At 44.5% G+C, this 18,182-nt stretch overlaps 1 protein-coding gene across 6 annotated transcripts in view; it reads left to right on the forward strand.

The window, feature by feature from the left end:
* The first annotated feature begins 2,957 nt into the window (after positions 1–2,957).
* Positions 2,958–18,182, forward strand: part of Stau2 (staufen double-stranded RNA binding protein 2) — a 207,730-nt gene continuing 192,505 nt past the window's right edge. The window contains exons 1-2 of one of the 6 annotated variants that reach the window (XM_038347676.2): positions 2,958–3,085; positions 12,599–12,665. Coding sequence is in view for 4 of the 6 variants with exons in the window: in XM_038347678.2 (XP_038203606.1) it covers positions 12,648–12,665 (18 nt within the window). In the remaining 2 variants the exon portion in view is untranslated. Of the gene's footprint in view, positions 3,086–3,479; positions 3,617–3,901; positions 4,028–4,086; positions 4,124–12,598; positions 12,666–18,182 lie in introns of those variants that run through there. The other 5 variants (XM_038347678.2, XM_038347677.2, XM_038347675.2 and 2 more) reach the window with 5 other exon arrangements.

Below are 18,182 nucleotides of genomic sequence, written 5' to 3' on the forward strand. Positions count from 1 at the left end.
CGGCCAGGAACTAACTAACAGCCTCCTAATAACAGTTCTCTGTGAGTTTGAGGACAGCCTGGTCTATATAGGGAGTTCCAGGACAGCTAGAGCTACATAATGAGATCCTGTCTTGAACTCTACACTCAAAAAGGACAGTGTAAAGATATTGGAGAAACACTGCTTATAATTATGGAATCAGCCCTCCTCCAACTGTTCAAACCCGATTATGGTGAATTTGGAAGCACTGTTCTTTTTATCACAGTTGAATCCATCAGTCCTGCATGTGTGTGTGCACATGTAGACTAGGGAGGAACAGCCGGGATCTTCCTCTATTGCTTTCCCCCTATTCTCTTATTGAACTTGGAGCTCACAGATTTGGGCTAGGCTGTCAGCAAGCAAGACTTAGCCTGTCTGTCTATTCTCTGAGCACTGGAGTTCCAGGGATATGTGGGTATACTTTTTTTAAAATGTATGAGTTGGAGATCTGAATTGAATGCCCCTATTCTTGAGCAGCAAGAGCACCTACAAACAGGGCCATATCCCCAGCTCCGAGCTCTTTTGTGTTAATTAGTTACCAAATAGGCTCATTACGCTTCATCCACTGTTTTCAATTCCCATGAAACAGTCTTAGTTGAAAATAAACACTATAGGACTGGAGAGATGGCTCAGTGGTTAAGAGCACTGCTGTTCTTCCAGAGGACCTGGGTTCAATTCCCAGCACCCATATGGCAGCTCACAACCGTCTGTAACTCCATTTCCAGGGGATCTAGCCCCCTCATACAGACATTCATGCAGACAAAACATGAATGCACATAAAAATCTATTTACTTATTATGTATACAACATTCTGCCTCCATGTATGACTGCAGGCCAGAAGAGGGAGCCAGATCTCATTACAGGTGGTTGCCAGCCACCCTGTGGTTGCTGGGAACTGAACTCAGGTCCTCTGGAAGAACAGTCAATGCTCTTAACCCTGAGCCATCTCTCCAGCCCCACATAAAAATCTTTAAAAAAATAATAAAAAGTAAATATTACAATGACCAGAGATTTATGTGTTTCCCCATGACTTAGGTGTCGTGTCCTTACACAGCTGGCTCGTGGATAGACCTGTCTGGGGTTGCAGGAAATGTCAAAAAAAAAAAAAAAAAACCAAAAAACAAAAAACCACGCACAGAGGTATGGACAACAAGCTGGGCTCTCTGATGGAAGACCTGCAGCTCTCTGGAAGCTAAGCATGTTTATTACAGGTTGGACAGAGAGGTGGGTTGTGATGTACAGATAAGGAAGGAAGCAAGCTGTACAGTATGGACCAGGGAGGGAGATAGGTTTCGCTAATCTTGGTAAAAGCAGTCTCTGTAGGGGGAGTAGGATTCAGGAATATGAAAGCGGGGAGGGGGGCTGGAGGGACTACGGTGGACATTTTCCTCCCACACTCTCAATATTCACCCATGGATCAGAGGAAGACTTGGCCATTCCTCTGAGCCTCACTCCTGGGGAGGGGGTTGCCATTTCCCCATGGGTCTGAGCCTTGGGTCCTTGACATAACTGTGCCCACGTCCACAGCACACTTTCCTTCAGGCCCTTCCTCCACTCCCTACGCGAAGGTAATTTCACGCGCTGACTTATTTACGTTGAGTAGTTGAAAGTACAGATTCAATATATATATAAAAAAGAATCTCCTTTCTAATGATTGAAAAGTATCTGCTTTAATTGGGGACTAAAATCCATTAGAAGAAAAAGGTACAGCGGAGATGAAGTTTCCAGTTAACTCTCACCACCTGAATCAGAGAGAATGGACTTTGTGACCACTTCAGAGTGAGTCACTTCTAAATGTATAAGCACATCAATTTATTTCAAAACCACTTACTGTCCACCCAGTTGCTGTTGAATGCTGGGATTACAGAGATGGATGCGGCAGAGCCAGCCCCACAGCAATGCACTGTGTGGCAGAAGAGAGGCGAGAAAACAAACAATGTAATATACTTGCAATGTCAGAGAAGAGGGCATCAAGAGAAGAGCGTGGCCTGCCTAAAGGAACGAGACAGCTTCTCTGGGAGGCGTTTTCTGAATGGCTTTCTTCATAATCTGCTCAGTGGGTGAAGGGAGGATAGACTCCAGGGAGAGGGAATGGTTTGTGGAAGCACGGAGGTGGGAGGCTTGCTCCCCTGGTGTGAAGGGCATGTAGTCATTTGGGTCATTGAAAATCTGAATGGGGCGAATGCAGCTAGAAGTCATTAATCAAGGAGAGGTGCCCATTTAGGGGGGAATCCACAAGTCAGTTTGAGAAAGCTGTGGAAGCGAAAAGTGAGCATGGGAAACATTTCCGGAAGGCAAATGAAGAGAGAGCCTACATCATACCACAAGAGATCTACCCCACAGTCATTGCGCCTATGCATATGTTATCACATTTGTCTCTAAGCATGGTAATCAGTAAGGTAACAGGCCCACAACACCGTCTCATTGGTAAAGCTGGTTTTAAAATGACTAACATCACAGGCCCACAGACATTTCCCAGGCAGACAAACAATACTAAGAGGGAACACTGAAAAGAATAATGCCAGTGGGTAACTTTGTCAGAACACAATAACAGTTCTATTTCTAGATTTCTATTATCATATTATTTTTGGTGCCATTTATTTAAAGTGCTGAGTTCATAGATCTTCATTAACTAGGTTGACGTTATCTGGCCATACCTAACCCACATCAAAACCAGGACGAATGAACAAGTAATTTGAGTTTTCCAGCACTCTTCAAAAAAAAAAAAAAAAAAAAAAACCCAAGGATCTAGGACACTGTTTTAAGACGATCCTCATTTTTGGCTGCAAGGATTTCTTCTTCATTTGGTCACACAATTTTTTTTTTTTTTTTTTTTTTTTTTGGTGAATGAAGCTTGGGCATCCCGCCAACGCCGAGGAGCAGGTGATGAGGGCTTATTAGCCTTTTCAGGTTGAGATAGCGAGCTAACCTCCTCTCCCTCCTCCCTCCCCCAGTTTAAAAAGGTGCAGGAGCCGCCGATGCGTGCGTCGCACCGCAGCGGAACGGACGCGGGATGGTCGCGCGTCCCCGGCTCAGCAGAGGCGGGTAGTCAGCGAGCCGGGGGAAGGTAGGAGAAGAGGGTCGGGGCCAGACTGCCGTGCAGGGCAGAGAGCCGCGGGCCAGCGGGTGCGGGAGAGGCTGCCAGGCCGGTGCTGGAGCACCTCTGCAGCCGCGGGGCAGGCGCCGTGCCTTGCGGGGTGCTCTCAGCGCGCTCCCCGCAGCGGTTCCCGGGAGGGGCCTTCGGGGTGACCCCTGATCCCTAGCCCCGCTGCGGCCCCGGGACTGCGGGGGGCCGGGCGGCCACCAGGGGGCGGGAGCTGCGCGGCGAACAATGGCCGCTCGACCGCGGCGGGAGGCGGGGCGGGTTGGCGAGAGAGGGCCGGCGCGGGCGGGCAGACGGGCGCGCGCGGGCGCGGGCGCGACGGCGCAGGCGGGGGCGCGCGGCGCGGGCCAGGGAGGGCGCGGCGGGAGCGCAGGGCGGCAGGCGGAGGCGGGGGGCGGGAGCCGAGGTGGGAGCCGGCGGCGGCGGCCGAGCGGGGTCAGTTCTCGGGAGCGCTCGCCAATGTGGAGCCGTCTGCCGGGCGGCCGCAGCCCGCAGGTAAATCCCGGTGCGAGCGGCGCCGCCAGGCCCGACTTCCGCCGGCGGGGTCCGAGGCTGAGCGCCGGGAGGGAGCCGGTCGGGCCGTCCCCTCGCGGCCTCGCTCCCGCCCGCGCCACCCTCGGCCGCCCTGGGGGAGGGGAACGGGCGGGGGAGGGGGGGCGTGTGCCGCGCCGGCCGCACAGGTGTCCTGAGGGGCGGGGCGGGGCGGGGCGGGGGCGCCGGGCGCGAGGGGGCAGGGCGCGGGGCGGCGAGCGGGCGGGCGGTCGCCCGGGGCCTTCCCTGCAGGGGCGTCGGGGCCTCGGTCGGCGGCTGTGGCTATTTCTGTAGAATGGGCAAGTGGCGAAGACGTAACTCGCCGGAATGGGGAAGGGAGGTGGGGCCGAGGGGACAAAATATAGCCTATGACAGGCAAGTTCCGCCGAGCCTCCTGCGAACTAGGACCGTGACGGCTCGGCTTAAAGGGGTAGTTGGCGGTAGTGACCTTGCCGGGGCGTGGGGAGTTGGGTGAGACACAAAGCTGGGCTGCAGAATCCGCCGTGAGGGCAGGGGCTCGGGTCTCTGGGGGTCTCTGTGGGGTGGGGGAACGGAGCCGGTTCTGCAGAGGCGATTGAACTAGGAGACCTGGGTAGGGGGTGGGAACGAAAGCCTGGTTGGGCGAGCGCGCTGAGGGGTGGGGGTGGGGGGCGAGGTCTGAAAGTCCCTGCAATTATTAGGTACAAAATCTTGCATTGTAATTGGTTTTCATTATGGATCCCTATGCCACCCCTCAAAAGCTTAGAACTTCTTGAGTGACGATGGAGCATCCAATTAGGGTGGACTAGGCAGTAATGCACTACATCTGAAAGGGGATGGATCTTGCAAAAGTGATAAAGAGTATCCTTTAAAGATACTCTGGTAACCGAAAGCCTTCATTATTGGGATCTCACAGTGTTGGAAACTTCGTTGATGCCTGCTTGGATTCTGATGTATTCTTACCTTTTCCGAGGAACAACATTTGAAATCAAAGCAATGTTGGACAGGCTAAAAGGTGGTAACACTGTAGGGTGTTTCTGCCCCATCCTTTCTTACGATTCAAATATACTGTCATGGACTGAACTACAGTGGAAAAGTCTAATTCAGTTTAAAAAAACTAAGACTGTGCTAGATTGTTTTTTAATATAGCAAGTCTTTATCTTATTTTACTAGAAACTCGAAATATCCCTTGATTATGGATTAGCTGTAGGCCTGTATGAATTGTGCAAATCAGGTAATGCCCAACTGCATGCATGGTGTGTGTGGCCACAGTGTCATGGCATGGCCTGGCACTGGTGCAGGAAACTTACTTCCCAGTGGTTAGCTGGCCAGGTGTAATGTACTGTTGGCAAACACATTACTCCTTTTCCTTAAGGAACAGTGTTTTGTGTTTGAAAATGTTGGTATACAACCCAAGTAGGTAATATAATTTTTAATTTCCTGTTTGGAAACGATGTCAACTTTCAGGAAAGTTGCAAAAATTAAGAATACAAAGAACACCCTTGTAACTTTTATCCAGATTGACCTGTTAGTTTCCGTTATGCCCAATTAGTAATTGCTCTCTGCCACACACACAAATTCCCCACCCTACATATATACATATAATATATGTATGTGTATGCTACATATATTATAACCCCTCACTTCTAGATACTTCATGGAAAACGGTTGAACTTTATTTTTTTCCTTATTCGGCTTGCCTGGAATGAAGTTCTAGGGAAGAATGCTGCCTGCTTTTGTACACAATTACAAAAATAAGATAGGACTAGCTTGATGGCTCAGTGGGTCAGACACTCATCACCAAGCCTGTACACACTTGTGGAGGTCAGAGGGCAACTGTTGTCTTCTGCCACGTGGGTCCTGGGGACCAAACTCAGGTCACCAGGCTTGGTGCCTTAAGGGCTATGCAGTAAGAGTAAGTTCTCTCTGCATCATATGGGGCCCTGGATGAAACTGTTACAAGTTGTCCTTTGACCTCCACATTCCCACAGTGACATTTTAATGTTCCCACTTTTATGTACACATGCACACACAAATATAAAATATACATTAAAAGTAAAAAGGATAGTGATGAAAGTTTTCAATACAAAACAGTACAGAAAGTGTCCTAGAATGAGTAGTTGGTAAAAATATTGGAATTGTTTTTGATCCTAATTTTTTTTAGTATTTTTTAAAATTAAAAATTATTTTATATGTGTATATATATTTTCCTGCATGTATGTGTATGCACCATGTGCACCTGTATTTTCTTCTGGCTTCCATGAGTTTCCATGTTTGCTCATGGAAGTCAGAAAAGAGCATTGGATCCCCTGGAACTGGAGTTACAGACAGTTGTGAGCTGCTGCGTGCATTCTAGGAGTCAAACCCAGGGCCTTTGGAAGAGCGGCCAGTGCTTAACCACTGAGCTGTCTCTCCAGCCCCATCATTAGTATTCTTACAATTTCCTGTGGTGCTAGAGCTTGAACCCAGATCCTCCTGTAGGCTCGGAAATCACCAGCACTGGGCTGTATATCACAGCCTGACTCCATCTCATTATTTATTATTGTTATTATGATGATGTGTGTGATAAGCTCTGCTGGGTAGCTTAAGCTGTCCCCGAGCTCCCAATCCTCCCACCTCAGCCTCCCCTGAACCACTGTACCTAGCTCTTCATTTCTTTTATGCTGAGTGCTTTGTGTGTGATCATGTATGTTCGTGGAAAGAAAACCATCTACTGGTAATGCGAAGTTGAACTGTCTGTTAGTACCAGACTGCATGGGGATGTGCTGCATGATCAGTCATATGAAACACTGTGTCTCGAAGGTGTTCCAGAAAATATCAGGGGAGTACTAGCCATAATAGTTACAGTTTATGTTTATGTCATTGGTCGACTTTGAATATTTCCCTAAAGTTCTATGTAGCTGCCCTAGATGTTAAACGCTTGGCATTTGTTGCTGATGTTGAGACTTGCATGTAACCCAAGTTTCCCTTGAGTTTGCTTTGGAGCCAAGGATAACCTTGAGTTGATCCTCCTGCCTCCACTTGCTAGGCTTGTGTCACCACAGCCCATGAAAAAAAATGTAAGAAGGCAGAGCTTTCATAATTTAGTGTGGAGTGAGATGAGGACTCTGAACCTGTCTGAACTGGATGTTAATCACCCAACCTCTAGAGAAATGGATATAGGACCTCCATCTCAACTGACGGGGATTAAATGAGGATAAAAACTGCAGAGTGTGGCACACGTCATAGGCTTGTGTCTCGTAGTTGTTTTTCCCCCTTTTTCTTTAACTGGCACAGTTAGGTAAACTTCTCTGTGCTCAGAAACTTGCACTGGCTTTTAGGAAATATCGACATTTATAATTGGATTTTTCTTTAATGGTTTTTTTGAGAGTGCCTACTTAAAAAATTAAAATGAAAACTATTTTTAAAAACTTAAAAATTTGGCCAGGCGGTGGTGGCAAATGTTTTTAATCCCAGCATTTGTGAGGCAGAGGCAGGCAGATCTCTGTGAGTTTGAGGCCAACCTGGTCTACAAGAGCTAGTTCCAGGACAGGCTCCAAAGCTACACAGAAACCCTGTCTTGAATAAAATAAAACACAAAAACAAAACAAACAAACAAAACTTAAAAGTCTAAAAGATTTATTTATTTAATGTGCTTCACCTGCATGTATGTGTGTCATGTTCGTGACTGGTGCCTGAGGAGGTCAGAAGAAGGCATTGCCCTGCTCGCTACCCCCCATCCCCCTGGAACTAGAGTTATGGGCAATTATGAGATGTCTTGTGGTTGCTGGGACTCAGGTTTTCTGCAAGAGCACCAAATATTCTTAACCAAGGAACCATCATTAAAAAAATAATTTTTAACTTTATGTGCTTAGTATGAAGGTGTCAGATCACCTGGAATGGGAGTTGCTTACAGCTATGAGCTGCCATGTGAGTGCTGGGTCCTCTGGAAGAGCAGCCAGTGCTCCCAGCTTCTGAGCCATCACATTTTAAAGTATGAATTCACAAATTCATTAGAGTAAGAAGCTTTGTATTGATGTCTAGTTTTGGTAGTGCGTAGCCTGTTGGTGAGGACGGCAGTTCTGACATGTGACTAGAATGCCTACCATTTGTAGGAGGGGTCCTGATGTAAAGTGTTCATAGTTATTTATGCCTTTTCCTAAAGTTACATGTATGTATGTATGTATGTATGTATGTATGTATCTTTAGAGCCTTTAACTTACCATGGGCAAGTCATGATAAAAGTGGACTGTTAATCACAGCACTTTTGGACCTTGCATTCCTTGTGAGCTGCAGGTCTTCCCTCTGTAGCCCGCTGTTGCTGCCTTGCCTGTTTTCCTTTGGTAGCCTAGAATCTGGACCTTCACATCCTCGGGTGCCAGACTGGATACCACTGTAATGGGATTGAACTGTAGCTGGAAACTCCTTAGACTTAGGATGGAGACCACAGACAACATGCAGCTGCTTTGGATCTTTTTGATATGTCTTGATTTTCTTAATCATACTGTTTAAAATGTAGGAAGGAAACTGGGCATATCTTTAAAGAAGAAACCAAGTCTTAAAGATGTATGCTGTTTTGGAATTCTGAGCTGTCCATTGTACAGTTATAAATTTTTTTTTTTTGGTTTTTCGAGACAGGGTTTCTCTGCAGCTTTTTTAGAGCCTGTCCTGGACCTAGTTCTTGTAGACCAGGCTGGCCTTGAACTCACAGAGATCCGCCTGCCTCTGCCTCCCGAGTGCTGGGATTAAAGGCGTGCGCCACCACCGCCCGGCTATGTGGCTCATTTTAATAGTGAAAGAAAGGCTTATAGAATATATACTTTCAAATGAATGGATGTTTTCATTTTTTAGAAAACTATTTTATTATTTTATGTCTATGGGTGTTTTGTATGCATGTACATTTGAACACCAGGAGATGGCTTCTAATATCACAGGATTAAAATTATAGATGGTTGTGAACCACCAGGTGAGTGTTGGGAATTGAATTCAGGATCTCTCTGAGCCATCTTTCCAGCCTGGTGATTTTATTTTTGTAATCTCAGAAAAATACCTTTTGTATATCAAGATTAGAATTTAAGAACATATGTCAGTAGCTTCCTTCTTAAAGGAATCCACATTGCCACACTCCAGTCTTGAAGGAATATATACAGGTCAGTAGATAAATATTTTTACTGATTAGGCATATATGCTAAATATAAAAATGATGGGTCACAGAGTTGATGAGGGTTTAATAAATGCTAAGCTTTAGAAGAGAAAAGACACCAAATCACTCAGATGCTTTTAGTGGTTTATTTATACCTACATCTTTCAAAAAATTGTTTTTTCCTTTTTTTAAAGATTAAATTAAGCCGGGCGGTGGTGGCGCACGTCTTTAATCCCAGCACTCGGGAGGCAGAGGCAGGCGTATCTCTGAGTTCGAGGCCAGCCTGGTCTACAAGAGCTAGTTCCAGGACAGGCTCTAGAAACTACAGGGAAACCCTGTCTCAAAAAACCAAAAAAAAAAGATTAAATTAAAAAAATATTTTTGAGTGTTTTACCTACCTACATATTTCACAAGTGTGCAGTGACTTCGGAGGTAAGAACAGTGTCAGATGCTCCAAGACCAGAGTTACAGATGGTTGTGAGTTGTCATGTGGGTGCTGGGAACTGGACCTGGATCCTCTATAGGAACAACAGATGCTCTTAATCCCAGAGCCATCTCTCCAGCCCCCCCACGCCTCCAATGAATTATTTCCATTCAAAAAGGAAACTGATTGGTTTTGTATATAATTGATTGGGTTTTAGTTATAGCGTGTGTATTTTAACACCATTTGAGGATTGCTGCACTTTAAAAAGTAGATTGGATGTGTTCTTTAACAACTTCATAGAACACACACACACACTGTAATTTGATCATATGACCTCCAAGTTCCTCGTCTCATTTCCCTGGACCCTCTCAATGCTTGCCCTTCCCACTTTCATGTTTTTTTTCTCTCTTCTGTTCCTCCTCTTTTTCTTTTAATAACCCACAGAGTCCAATTAGAGTTTCCTGCATGAACATGGGCAGCCGGCAGTCCCAAAGAAAAATGACTCTTAGCAGCCAGCTCTCAGTTGCTAATAGCGCCTCAGAGTCCCTTCCCGGTCCATGCTGGAGTTATTGACTGGGTTGGTCTTGGGCAGGTGGCCCTAGGTGCTGTGAGCTAATGGTGCCATGGCTGTGTCGTGTCCAGAGGCAGCGTATCAGAGCATTCCATGGCTGTGTCATGTCCAGAGGCAGCGTGTCAGAACGCCCCATGGCTGTGTCATGTCCAGAGGCAGTGTGTCAGAGTGCTCCTCCTCCCCTGTCCCTTTTCCATGCTCCCTGAACCTTAGGGTTGGTAAAGATGTCGCACTCAGCACTGTTCACTGCTGTCACTTTGTCTCAGGACATCGAACAGTTGGGAGTCTCTATAGTAACTTTCAAATTAATTTTACATTAAAAATAGAAATGCTTGAGTTTTAGAATTTATCACTTTTGAGTCCTAATATTTTCATTTGCTTATACTGAACAGGGATTTTATTTTAGGCTGATATCCAAAGCTCCAAAGCAGTGTTGAATTTTAGATTTGAATTGCTGGGATGTCTTATTTATCATTGCATAAAATTATCCCAGAATGTAAGGGCTTAAAGCAATAAACATTATGTTGCAATGGCTATGGCTAAGCTTCCTTTGTCCTTCCTTCCTTCCTTCCTTCCTTCCTTCCTTCCTTCCTTCCTTCCTTCCTTCCTTCCTTCCTTCCTTCCTCTTTGAGACAGGGTTTTTCTGAGTAGCCTTGGTTGTCCTGGAACTAGCTTTGTAGACCAGGTTAGCCTCAAATTCAGAGACTCCTCTGCCTTTCAGTGCTGGGACTAAAGGTGTGTGCCACCAGGCCCTGCTCTCTCTGATCTTGTGCATGAGTTTGCCTGCAGGCTTTCCGTGGGGGCTACCATCACAGCTGAAAACAGGACTGGACATACTTTTTCATGTGGCTCTTGGCCGAATTCAGTTTTGGCGTTAGTGGATTGAAGGCCTTGGCCTTTGCTGGCTGTTGGCCCTCCCTGCTATTGCTTCTTTGCTGTGTGTGCCTTTCTAAATGGTAGCTCACAATAGGTGTTTAGCTTCCTTCACTGCAGATGAGCAAGGGATTGTACATTTGAGACATGTGCAACCTCATCACAGAAATGATGTTTGGTTATTTCTCCTGTCTTACATTTGTTAGATGCTGTCTATCTCTTGTACTTTTTAAAGGTTAAAGAAGGCCGGTGGGGGGATCCTCGAAGATATAATAATTTAGCCAGGGTCCAGGAAGTTATCTGACTGAAACTAAAAATCACCAGTAGCCAGGTCTCTGTGAATATCATTCCCTTAGAAAATTTGAAGAACAGTTAGAAAAGAAATAAGAAATACGGATGCTGAGAATACTTGTAAGAAATGTTTTAAAATTCCAAAGTAATTATAAAGTGTGTATGCACTCATGCCTGTGTGCACACGTGTGTGTTTAAAGAGCATGCCTGTGCCCTGTGTGTAGCAGCCAGAAGATGATGTCGGGTAGCTTGCTGTATTACTCTGTAGGGTCTCTCACTGAACCTGGAAGCTGCTGCTTTTGGCTAGGCTGAGTGTGAGAGTGCCGTACCCCTTCTCTGCATCCTTCCTTCAACCACGGGGTGACGGGTTCATATGGCTGTGCCCAACATTTTACCCGGTGCTGGGCGTCTGAGCTCAGACCATGTGCTTGTGCAGTAAGCACTCTTACCCACTGAGCCACATCTCCAGCTTAACAGTGATTTTGGGTTGACTCCAGTTTGCATCTTGAGAAAGTGATAGCCTAGTGTGCGTGCGTGCGTGCGTGCGTGCGTGCGTGCGTGCGTGTGTGTGTGTGTGTGTGTGTGTGTATGAGCATATACTCCTTTGCTTCTGAGGGTGGGGTCAGCTGTACAATTATTCGACAAAAATTTCTGACTAAGTGATGGGAATTAGCCTTTTCACTGTGTGGTTTAGTAATTTTTATAATGGCAGGTGCAGGTGCATTACTTATATTTTATGTGAATTTTCCCATCATGAGAGCCCATGTTTTATTTGTTTATAAGTTTATGTTATTTATAATTTGTGTTTTCCTTCCTTCCTTTGGTATCTACTTAAAAATTAGACATAGAAGAGATTTACCGCGTTAAATGAATCAGAACCAAGGTGTCAGTCCCCAAAGGAAAGTAAATCCACATTTAGCAATGGGGTGGTTATATCATGACAGAGATTTAAAATAGTATTTCTGGTTATGTGTGGATATGTGCACACAGTTGTAGGTGCCATTGGAGGCCAGTGGGGTTGGATCCTCCTGGAGCTGGTGTTACCTGTGTTTGCTAGCTGCCCTTTGGATGTTGGTAGCTGAGCTCCAGTCTTCTAAAGAGTGGTGTGTGCTTCTAGCTGCCAAGCTACCTCTCCCATTGCCAGTGTTTTTTTTAAAACCAAACTTTATGTGCATACTCTTTTTGTACTGATAATAATAAAGGCAAATACCCACCTACATAATTGTGATTATTTTTATAGTTGTGTGTGTTGCATCTTCTTCGAGGGAGTGGGTTCAGAGTTGTTTAAAACCTGACTGGAGGAAGGGGGTTCGATGTTAAATGTCGATCTGAAGCATTCAGCATTGCAGGCAACTTCCCTTTTCCTTGGATTATCTAAGAATTCCAGAACAAGAAGGGACCTACGGTTTAAGTCACTGCTTGTCAGGGTGGCCACTAATGGTGGGTGTTTACTGAAGTTAAAATTAGCATTTAGGAGAATAAACATTGGTTTTCTTGCTTTCACATTTTATATACTCACGTGACTACTGGGTTAGATTGCACAAATATAGGACATTTTAGTCATCATATAAGTTCTGTAATAATCTGGATGACTATATTGATTTTGGTAAAGAGCATGTGTTTAAAATATTCAATAGTCATTGAAATTACTAAGTTGAACCTTATTTCTTAATTTTCATTTTCCAGTTTTTTGGAGCCGTGAGGGATACAGCAGTTTGATCAGTATTGTCTTAACATGCTTCAAATAAATCAGGTGAGTTTGTATTAAGGCATGTCATATTTACTTGGTGCTTCGGGCATAGACTGTGGGGCATTGCAACTCATCTCTCTGTAACCATAACCCGAATGCTGCTTTATGGAGAATACATCGTGTCTGAGCACTACCATGAAGAGTAGGCTGCTTAAAGGAAACAGTAGTAATCCTGAAAGCTGATAGCGCCTGAATGTGCAGGACAAAGGTTGATCTGTCTCCTGATGCCGCATCCCCCCAGAACAACCATGGTCATGATGTAGCACCACTTGAAAAGGTGATTCTTTTTCTAGGGCGTTTACATGGTCTACAAAGTGTACCCCTAAATAAACCATGGTATGTAACACCGTTGACTCACCAAAAGAAACAATTTTCCTTAGGTCTCGACATTCCTCTAAGAACTATTTACTCCTTGAACATTAAAATTTACTCCTTGAACAAATAATACAATATTGTAGCTCCAATATCACAAAATATTTCTTAGCGTCTTTTGTTTGTAATCATAATAGAAGTGGTTACTGTTTTCTGTGATTTAACAACATAGTCCCATTGCTTTCTTCATACCCACTTCTACCCGCCTCACTCAAGAGCTCTCTGGTTCCTGTACTCTGAATACGTCTAGTGACTTCTTAGCTTATCTGCTCAGGCCTTTCTGAGCTAGAGTCACACCCCAGTTGTCAGTTTTACCTCTGACTTACTGTCTTCTGGGTTGGGCAGGATCATTCCAGCTTGGGGACCTTTTCTGCATAGGCTGTCCTGGAGGGTCCTGTCTACCCCGCACTCGTTTGGGCTCACCTGATCCCAAGCCTAGTATGTCTCATAATACCCTGTCTTTTTATTTATTTGCAGTATGGGATTTGTATTATCAAATATAAAAATACAGTCTTCCTTCTGCATGCGGATAGGTCTCTGGCAACACATTTGTAGTTTCAACCAGAAATATTATAAAGCAAATTCCTTCTGTTAGATCTTTTCCTTTGACGTTACTCCCTAAACAGTGGTCGTCCATAGCATCAGTGTCACCGTAGGTGTTGAGAGCAGCCTGACGGTGATAGAGCACACAGGGTAGTTTGTGTGAGCCTGTGTGTATGCTGAGCATATGAGTTTAGGGGCTTGAGCATCTGCAGGCTTTTGTACCTAAGGGTTTCTGAGGGATGCCTGGACCAGTTGTCTCCTTTGCTAGAGGTATACTGCACAAAGAAAGTGCTTTTGCCTGTTTGTTCTTCTAGTTCTAACGTTCAAATAATTTCATTTCTTAAAAATATATTGATTCGTGACTGAATATTAGTGTGACTTAAAGCACACAGACCTGTATTCTTTTTCACAATGTCTACATAATTGCGTTATTCATTCAGGTATTTTATAATCTTGCATTATACACATGTCATTTATATAAGAGCTGTCTTATGCTATTCTTTGATCTCCCTCCTCCCCCTCCACCACATACACTAGGAAATTTTCTTGTGAAACAAACATTGCTTTTCTCAGAGACAATTAGAGTGTAGCTTAGAGAACTCTTGGCATCTGTATCTGTGTGAACTGTGAGACTTGGCTTAGACTCCGCTGTAGGTGTCATTCAGGGATTCTCAGCAGCTCTTGGTTGCCACGCCAGGTGCAATGAGAACAATTTGTTTCATACTTTTGTATGTCAGGTAAAAATGATTACTCATTTGTGATAGTCATTCATCAGAAGTGGAAGAGTTAACACTAATGAGGATTTACTCACTTGCTGCTTTGCTCACACTGAATTAGGCATTGTGTGCAATTCCTTGGATTTGCCTAGAAATCCCAAGTCCTGGTCAGAGATAGATGAGGTTAGCTGTAAACGATATGGATTCCTAGGACCCATTAGGGATTGCTTACTATTACTGACTAAGTTTCATCCTTCAAAGCGTTCAAGTCAGAGAGGAATATTTGCCATAATTGAGAATAGTAGAAGTTGTGAAGACTTTGTCATTAACCAAGCTTAAATCTGAATTACTAAACTTGAGAGTGACTTTTATTTTTTATTATTTTCATGGCAGTTGCTTTCTCATGAGGAGGGTTTGTAAGATAAAAGTAAAAAGGGGTGAAAAAGGTTTTAAGCTGACCCCTACAAAGCAACGAATATTTGACTGTTGATTTTCATGTGCTTTCTAGGGTTAGTTTTAAGTATTTATTTGGGAAGACTTCCCCCTCTAATTATGCTCAAATAGCTGCACTTTTTCCTTGTCCTAACAGATTCTTCTGTATCTTCTACTCAAACTGGTTAAAATTGAATATATACAAATAACTGCCTTATGGTATGTCATCTAATAATTTGATATCAAGTCTAACACTATTATTTGAGAAATAACAGAATGCTTTGTGTTCTATTATAGTAATGGCATTTTCTCCCTTTAAATTGCCACCTTCAGTTTTGCTTTTGCCTTTTAAGAAAATACATTATTCTAGAAAAAGGCAGGCCTTATGGGAAGATGCTTTTAAAAAGTCAGTTCATGGAGCTGGAAAAAGATGTCAGAATGGGGAGACACGGCCTACCTCGGTGTATTGCCACCCGCTGCTTGGCTGCCATGCATGTCTTTGTTCAGTAGGTCATTGGGCCTCTGGGAGGCTGCTGGGAGGGACCTGGCCTGCTGCTGCTGCTGCCACCACTTGCTCTACAAACACCACAGTAGTGCTGGGGTACTGGCGGGGCAGCAGGTGCTGAGCATGGGGTGGTGTGCTGCAGCTTGGAGCTTGTGCCCCAGACACGCTGCCCAGCTGCACGATGACTCTGACCCTAAGCAGCTGCAGGATATCTGGGATGAAGAGTGATTCATTTTTCTGGCCCAAGTCTCCCCCCCCCCCCCGGGACGTCTGTGGTCTGTTCTGCTGCTGGAGGCCTTGGTGTCTGTGGTCCATGCTGCTACCAGAAGCCCATTTGAAGTCTGTGGTTGGTGCTGCCTCTGGAGACCATGCTGCTCATCTGGGCTACTGCCTATGGAACCAGGTTGATGTCCATGATCCCTTCTCCAACCGCAAACCATGTGAAAGTCCATGATCCATACTGCTGCTGGCTGCTATAAGCAAGGAAGCTTGTTTTGTAATAATGTCAATGACTTCAGATACATAACTGAGAATGAGAGACATAAGGCTTCTGGGTTGATACCCCTATCTAAAGAAACAAACAATGCTCCCCCCCCAAAAAAAAACAGTCCAGATGGAAAGCTATTAAAGAGAGTCCTTAAAAACTGTGATAGAGATGCTGAAGTGCAGCTCTCCAGAGCTGATGGCTGCTGGTGGCTTGCGGTGGGAAAGACTCAGTTTTCTTTAAGGACTGGCCATTGGGAGTTTGACCATGCTCCAGTGAATATATGGGCAACACTAATTGGACTTGGTGGGGCTTTTGGAGGGGGGAGGGTCCAAGGGCAGGAGGGTAGATCTGGGAGGAAAGGGAAGTGAGTGTGATGGAGTACATTGTATGAAGTTCCCAAATAATAAAAACAATATGTTGGGGGGAAACAAAGTATGTTATATAAATGCAACTTATACTACAGAAAAATGAATAGTGTAGATGAGAAGAAACAGTCACAAAAGTTCCATGTTCTGTTACACTGTTTGAACTTTTTGGCATGTATACTTAATTCTTTATGAAGGGTTCTTTGTGAATATGCTATTTTTACAAATGCATTATACCATACGTAAAATTCTGGAGTGATTTAGTCATCTTTTCTTTAGAAGTGTTGAAACTTCAAGTATTGTTGGGAGCAGATTTTTATGTAAATTTTTACATGTCTCCTTTTCTAATTATTATAACTTACTAGAAGTTAAATGCTAGTCAAAAGTTATTAGAGATATTTGGTGTATATGTATGAAAGTACACAGTTACCTTTACTAACAGCATAGAGATGCCCATTTCCTTCCCGGTCTGACACATCTTCTACTTGTGTCAGTCTGTCTGACAAAAGCGGTTTTAGTTTGCATTTCCCTGGTTTGCTCCCATTCACTTTCTCTTATGTTTTGCCTTTTGTGAATTGCTTTTTTGTGTCTATGTCACCTCTTCCTTTTTATTTGTAATCAACAGTCTTTGAATTGTAATTACCAAGTAACTAAAGGGAACTCACTAGCTTCTAGGATATAGCAGAGGGGGCATCGTATATTGATGGCTTTTCTTCCTGATTATAACGTCATAGGCAAAGAAACTTATTTTTCCATTAGACTGCAGCAGTGCAGATAAATAAGGTGCTGCCCATGCTGGATAGTGTTAATGGAGTGGCGAAAATAGGGCTATTTTTTGTGGGTTGGAGTTTGAGGGAGATTTGATAGGTCAGGGTATCCTAAGGGGTAGGAGAATTCTAAAGTAGACACTTGTAGCCTTGGGAGAGAGAGTTTACAAGGCTTGAGAATAGATGCTGGAATATTGAAGTGAAGAGGAAGCTCTGAGGCCTGCGTAAAGTAGAGTGGGGGGAACAGGCAGGACAGAGTAGAGTTTGAATGCAAAAGAGTGTGGATCCCTGTAGGGTGCGAGGGGCCAAGTGTTACAGTGGTGGTTATTCCATGTCTGGTGTAAAGACAGGCTGTGGGGGTTTAGAGGATGCTGATGCCTGTCTCACAGGTTCCGGGGGAGGAGCTACCGAGTTAATGGAATGTATTGCTTGGCACTGGCCCTCTTACTCCCATTCTTACCTTTAATTTTACTAATAATATTGCTGTTGCTGACAGACTCTGGACATTGGTAAAGGGACGGTAAAGGACAGGTACTCAGATAGATCATTTAGTGTTTTGAGAAGTGAGCCATTTGGGGCCTGTGTTGGTTTGAATAGGAATGACTCCCACAGACTCGTGTCTGAATGCTTGGCCTATAGGAAGTGGCACTATTAGGAGGTGTGGCACTGTTGGAGTAGGTGTGGCCTTATTGGAGGAAGTCTATCACTATGGAGGCAGACTTTGAGGTCTTTTTTAAAAAATATGCTTTTTTATTATATGCTTAAGCTATACCAAGAGTGGCACACAGTTTCCTTCTGCTGCCTGCAGATCAAGATATAGAACTCTCAGCTCCTTTTCGAGCACCATGTATGCCTGCATGCCACCATGTCCCATCATGTCCCACCATGATGATAATGGACTAAACCTCTGAAAATGTAAGCTGGCCCCAATTAAATGTTTTCCTTTATAAGAGTTACCATGGTCACTGTGTCTTTTAATAGCAATAAGATCCTAACTAAGATAAGAGTTGGTACCAGGGATGGGCTAAGCTTCCAACTTGTGAAAAGGAATTAATGTAAAGTGAAAAGGAATTAAAAAAATCTCAGGGCCAGATATGGTGGTGTATTCCTCTGATCTAAGCACTCAGAAGGCTGGCAGGTCTCTGAGTTCGAGGCCAGTCTAGTTTACAGAACAAATTCCAGGACAGTCACACTTAGGCAGTGAAGGAAACCATGAAAAACAGAAATCTGGTGAAGATGTAATTGAGCAATGGGACCGTGTTCCAGTCCCAGCAAGCAAAAGAACTTGGCAGCTTTGGTCACATGGTTCTGGCTTTAGAGTCAAGGATAGAAG

The sequence above is a fragment of the Arvicola amphibius genome, chromosome 11 (genome assembly GCF_903992535.2).
Source record: "Arvicola amphibius chromosome 11, mArvAmp1.2, whole genome shotgun sequence".
NCBI classification, from domain to species: Eukaryota; Metazoa; Chordata; class Mammalia; order Rodentia; family Cricetidae; genus Arvicola; species Arvicola amphibius.